General features: G+C 42.0%; 1 protein-coding gene across 1 annotated transcript in view; it reads left to right on the forward strand.

Annotated features, from left to right (window-relative positions):
- Positions 1-385: 385 nt before the first annotated feature.
- The window catches only part of TMC3 (transmembrane channel like 3), a 23,561-nt gene continuing 17,619 nt past the window's right edge, over positions 386-6,327 (forward strand). The window contains exons 1-3 of the mRNA XM_014944577.1: positions 386-590; positions 1,855-1,998; positions 3,272-3,347. Of these exons, the coding sequence (XP_014800063.1) occupies positions 481-590; positions 1,855-1,998; positions 3,272-3,347 (330 nt within the window). The 5' untranslated portion in view covers positions 386-480. The remainder of the gene's footprint in view (positions 591-1,854; positions 1,999-3,271; positions 3,348-6,327) is intronic.

Raw genomic sequence — 6,327 nt, forward strand, 5'->3', positions numbered from 1 at the left:
AAAGGTCAAAATGCACACTGTGTCTCTTTACCCCAGCAAGAACGTTCTCCCAAGCATGTGAAGCAAAGATGGCAACAGACGTCCAGTGCCATCGCAGGAAGCATCACCCAGAGCGGGGCAGTGCAGTGTGGTGGGATGGTGCTTCGAGGGGAATACATCACCCATGACAAGGGAAACTTGACTTTGAATGAAGGCCCGTAGCTGGTCCACCCTTGGGCTCCGCTCCCTACCTCCACCTCTGGGCACCTGGCTTCGGAGTGGCCCGGCAGGGTCTGCTGTGCGCTGCCGCTTTAAGGGATGCAGGCACTGCCAGGAGAGGTCCTCTCCAGGGCTGGAGCAGCAATCCTCTGCTCGCAGACTTTCTCTCTCACAGCTCTCGACTTAATAACATTTGGCTGCTTACGAGACGTCTGACCGGAGAGCTGAAGGCTTCCTTCTAGCGCGACAGAGTTCCACCTGGGGCGGGCGGCAGCTGCCACCATGGCAGCAGCAACGGGCTCCGCCGCGGCAAAAACTGCCAAGTCCTGCAAAAAGTACCGAACGGTGAAGCGGCAGGCGGGCATCTACACCTACCAGGAGCCACCCCACAGGTAAGGGACCCTCCTCTCTCCTGAACTGCAGATCTGCCTTACCTAGCACAGAAGTGGGACCTTGCCTTTTGCTTACAGTCTAGTAGCATGGAAAGGAGCATGAGAAAAATCACTCTTCTCTCTATTTTAGATGTATTCTAAACCTCTTTTTTTTTTTAATTTCACAAAAGTCATGTTTCATACTGCAACATAAACGCCATACAGAAAGCAGTGTAACTCCAATGAGCTCAGAGTATAGCAGGGTAACATATCTCTCTATACTTTTCCTGTGTATTATACATTTCCCTTGAATGTCACCTGTGATCAAGGGGACAGGGCTGTGGATCAATGGATCATAGGTCTGATGAAGTATGTCCTTTGAATGTTGTTACAAGGCACAGGTTAAGTTACAGTTTAGTTCTAAGTGATTAAACGTTGTTTCTTTTTCAGCAAAATTGCAGGGAACTTTCTGAAGAAGTACACAGCAACGCAGTTAGAACACTTCCTAGCCGATGGCTGCTGCAGTGCTTCAGATCTCATCATTTCATTCAGGGAAAACAGTCACCACAGGTTTTTAGACATGAGCCTCTGCAAGAATAAATATTGCTGCTGTTTCATATACAATACCCTGTTTCAAAGAGAGAACTGAGAGAGCTGTAGCTTAGCAAAGGTGGTGACAGCATCGGAAAAGATGATTTAATAATCACGAATAGAAATCTGCATCAAAGCAGGTGAATCTTTTTACAGGGACAAGTGATTCCTGGTGTTGTGAGGTCCCACGTTTCCATCCCCCTCAGCAGGGAACAGGAACAAAGGGCGACGGTGTTCCCCCCATTCTAACAAGGAAATATTTTATCACTGTTACAATCAAAATAAAAAGGCCAACACCACACGGTGAATAAATGAATGTGAAGTGCTCTTGCTGGAAATGTTTAGACAGCACTTTGTTCCAGAAAAATATACAGAGTGTCTTGCTAGCGTGATGTACAAGCTGTATGGCTGGAAACGCTCGGAGAGGAAAGACTGGGATTCCTGGTGGGGAACAGGGATAATTTATGGCTGAGCAGCAAGTGGTGGTGAGGAACAGAGGCACATCCTGGAGATGGGGAAACCATCCGAATTATTCATCAACTTTAAAACAATAAGGTTGTGTCAGTTCCCCAGCTCACTGCTGTTATATTGCTCGAATAGGTTGGATCCTGCACAAATCACCAGTTTGCTGGGAATCTGAATGGGAATAATTTGTCTTGTTTTTCCTCTCGTGGGGTGTGTGCTGGGCTGCCAGCAACTCAGACGATGATATCGGTGAAGAAAAGGCTGAGAGCCATGACCCAGAGCAGATCTTTCAGAACATCCAGTACCAGAAGGAGATTATGTCCAACATTCGCTGCCGGCCGTGGCCGATGAGGCAGAAGCTGAGGGCGCTCAGGTAATGGTGCCAGCATGAAAGCTGTTCGGGTCACTGGCTGTGACAGTGCTTCCAGCCTCAGTGGAAGTTTTTCAGTGTAAACTGGGAGGGATTGTGCACGGAAAGGATTGATAGCTGCTAGGAAAGCATGCCATGAGGGTGCTGTGACAAGAGCTGAGGGCTGGCTGGAGGCAGCAGCCACAGGGTGGGAAGTCTGGAGGTGAAGTTGTCTCCTGTGTGTGCCTGTGGCCCTCTTTAGACACCCACTGTACAGAAGAGAGAGCAAGAAATCACGCTTTGGCTACTAACTGTTAAAGCTGTGTCAGCTATTCAATGGTCCACTGAAAGGCTGTCGGTAATGCTCAGTAATACATTTATAAGCCAAATTGTTTCACTTTGTCCCAAAAAGGACAGTCCGCCATTTTCAAGGTAATTGCATGTGACAATCGCCTGGTTTGAGAACAGAAGTTGGTCTTAATCTTCAGGTAATATATTGTAAAGGGCAGTAAATACTGAATGCTTGTAGGTTTAAAAGGTACGTTCAGTTTCACATCTTAAGAGACTGCAGTTATTATATTAATAATTCCAAATTTACAATGAAAGAGTGGGTGCCTAACTCCTTGTGTCAGGTCATTCACAGTGTGATCTGTTTGGGTCTTGCTTTATTTTTCCTCTTCATCTGGCATCTTTCTCTTAAAACCCTGGATGATGCTAGGACGGCATTTTAGTCATGAGGAATCCCCTTGTGCAATCTTGGAAGTGAAGAGATATTTTTTCTCTCTTAGGCAGAGTCTGAGCTGCTGCTTTCTTGCTCCTGTTGATGAGGTTTTGGTGGTCCCCATCCACCTTCTGCTGAGGTCAAAGACTGCCCATGAGCAGATGAATATGCACCTCTCTGCATCTTACAAGAGCACTACGCTGTGTTTGCAGAGGAGGTGTTAGTATCCACATGAGATTAACCAGACTCTAATGGGGATCTTTTTTTTCACTCATTTGGGTGGCACCATTTTAAAGAAAGACTGAATCAAATGGACAGAGGAAAAAGAGAAATAGAAAACTCTCCCTGCCATCAAAGCTTTGAATGCTGAGTTTTCTCAGACAAAATTCTCAGTGGTTTTGAAGAGTGAGTAAAAACCTCAATAGGAAAATAAAAAGCTTTGCCTGGATAAGGATTTTACGGTGAGGCCATCCACAACTCAGAGCATTTGCCAACTTTGCTGGTCGCTGCTGGTGCAGGGTAAGGGGCTGCGAGTAACAGGATTGGTGTGGACTGAGCTTCTCCCTTCTTGCGCAGGCAGGCGAAGGAGATCGTGCTGAAGTACGAAGGGAGGCTCACTAGAACCAGAGGTTACCAGGCTGCTGGCGCAGAGGTATGGCTGCCTTTCCTTAAATTACAGCTCTTTCCCATACCAAGTTATCTGAGGTTTCATTCACAGAAGCATATGTTTGCATATGTGCATATGTGCATATGTGCAGTCCTGATCTCCAACTCCAACTTTCTGTAGAGGGAGAAAAAAGCATTTAAAAGCTGCTTGCCTTCTTTTTTTTTTTTTTTTTTTTTTCTATTGTGAATTTAGTAATTACATTTTTGCAGACTAATTTGATGTGTTGAGGGATGGATGTCCTTCTATTAATGCAGTATAAGCTTCCTTCTCAAATAATCTACAAATATTGATGCCTGATAGAGGGGGTGATGGGAATGGGATACCAACAACACGATGCCAGTATTCTCCAAAGAGCTATTTCACCAGAGCCTGGGGCCACAGTTCAATAGTTTAGTATGAAAAATACGTCTGGCTTCTAGTTTGGAAGACTATTCTACAATAGCTTATGGTAAATACATTGTTAAAGAAGGTTTTTGCTTGCATAATACTCAAAGATTTGGAATCTAATTTTGGAAAATCTATTTACACCACTGAAAATAGACCCTGACCCTAGTTTCTGAAAATTAATAACATGTAGGAAATTGTCCTTAATGTGCAACCAACAGAGAAGAGATCTTTAGTCATCTAAGCCATCAAAGTCAAGAATATTTTTGTTGTCATCATCAGCAGACTTTTAATGAGTAACCTATCTTAATTCACAAGGCAGGGTTGTAGCAGTAAAACAGAACATGTTTATTCATGTGAGCAAGTGAAAAGCTGGGCATGTGTCTGTTGTTCTGTTATGCTGGCCCACAGCAAATGTTAGGAAAAAGTAATTTTTCCTTGTTCTGCCTTTGCGTGGATCGCAAATGCAGTGGAAGTAACAAATGCTGTTAAAATAAATACCCGTTTTTGCTTTTGACTTGAGTGGAAGTAGGAAGTTTCCTACAGAATTGCCAAGGGTCTGCAGTACATGGCAGTAAATCAGAGATTGGGCTCATTGCTTGTTCATATTCCCCTTCTGATAAAAAAAAAAAAAAACAACAAAAAAAACCCCAACAAAACAACAGAGTTTGCAATGAAAAAAAGTTTGTATTTAATTTAATTGCCTCTATTGTGTATACTTTCTTGAAGATATTCAGTACAGGGATAAAATTCAGCAGTTAATTAGCACCACTCAGTATGTGCAGGGGAACTCCATTCTTTTGTCCAAGAACAAATTAAGGAATATAGCCTTTACATCAGGGCTAAATTCAGCAAATGCAACAGAATGAGCTACTTTTTATTTTGAGTGGAAGAGCTTCATTTTCCTATATTTCCTTAGAAAATAGCATGGTAATCAAGGAGACAAAAATTGTAGCACAGCAAAACAAATAGTACATCATCAAAATTAAGAACTCAGTAGTTGAACATGTGCTAAGAACAAAATCCGGCTCGAAGTATACATGTTTTTAAATCAGTTTTATACATTTTAAAATACAAACTGTTCATAATTGGACAATACGTTCATGCTATTATTTATCAAAATCAAAGTTAAGATACCTTTTACTGTTTTGACACTGAAATAATTTTTCCTTTACAGTTCAATTATTTTATATTTGCAATGTAATTTTTTTGTACATTTGCAATTAATGCCAGATACCCATACTCTGGATTCTAAGAGTAGAAATCATCTGTTCAGGTATGCAGTAGGCAGAAGAGGTGATAGCTATCTAAGTATAATTTTAACAAATACTACTTCCACATGGTCACCTCTGTATATTTTATAAATCTGCCGTACAACTGGCACAAGCTGCTTTATTCCTTTTCCAGCCCTGTGAACCCTGTTTTCAAATGCAAGTAGTGGTCCTAGCAATTCTCATGCAATTCACGGTATCTACACTTTCTTTGTTTAACTAAAATACTTCCCATTCATGCAATAAAATACTCATACTGCCATAAAATTTAATTAACTTTGGCCAAAGAGATTGGTGATATATTGGGTCGTTAAAATGTTATTTACTTCTCTTTGGTTTCAAATGAGATTTCATGATATAATATTGACACTGCAGCTGACTAAAATACAGGGCTTTTTTAACAACTAGCTGTACTAGAAATACTTTATAATGCATTATATGCAAATATTATTTTTCCAATGATTCTATAAATTGTAGCTCTAACTCAACAAATCAAAAACTGCACTTTGCACATGCAGATTTTGTTTCTTCTCCCAAATGCGTATGCACACCCCACTGTGCAGGAAGATGCTTTCCTCTGGCCATGCGAAAAATGGAAAATAAATAACGACTCTACAAAATATAACCACAGGTTTTCCGCAGGTGTCAGCTGTACTACACAGAGCTGAGAATACAGTAGTTGAATTTGCTGCTGTTGAATACAAAAGCTTATTTCTCCTCTAAAAAAACCTGGTATTATGCTTCTCTTAAATTGAAGTTAGTTGTCTGCTCATTTGTTTGTTTTAGAAATCAAATTGGCTATGTGTAGCGCAGTGGGATTCCCTCATAAATTACCCAGAGGATAAGCATCCTGGCAATACCCAACTTGGATGAACTTCTGCTGCCCAGAGCCACTGCCTGGCCCTGCTCTGCTGTTCCTCCCCTCTGCAGACCCCAGCCATGGAGAAGAGGACAGGGAATGGTGCCTGTTGGCCACCTCCTATTGGTTCCTCACAATCTTTATGTGTAAAAGATGTGGATTGGTGGCTCCTGACTGTCCCCTCAGGTGTATAAGGGGTCTTTGTTGGCCTTTGGCTGGTAATCAGAGTCAGGGATTCCTGTAGCCCCCATGATTTGTGTGTTTCTAAAACCCACCACAGTTTGCTTTACCCAGCTTACTCACAGACATGCTCTAAGGCTTTAGCAATTACTGTTTCTAATATTTCTTGTGTTACAAGATGACAGAGATATGAACAAAATACTCTGCATTTCTATATATTTTTTTTTTGCATATTTCATATTTCTGATTTCTCTGCTTTCGTCCGCCCCCC

Source organism: Calidris pugnax, unplaced genomic scaffold (genome assembly GCF_001431845.1).
Source record: "Calidris pugnax isolate Ruff unplaced genomic scaffold, ASM143184v1 scaffold70, whole genome shotgun sequence".
Classification (NCBI taxonomy): domain Eukaryota; kingdom Metazoa; phylum Chordata; class Aves; order Charadriiformes; family Scolopacidae; genus Calidris; species Calidris pugnax.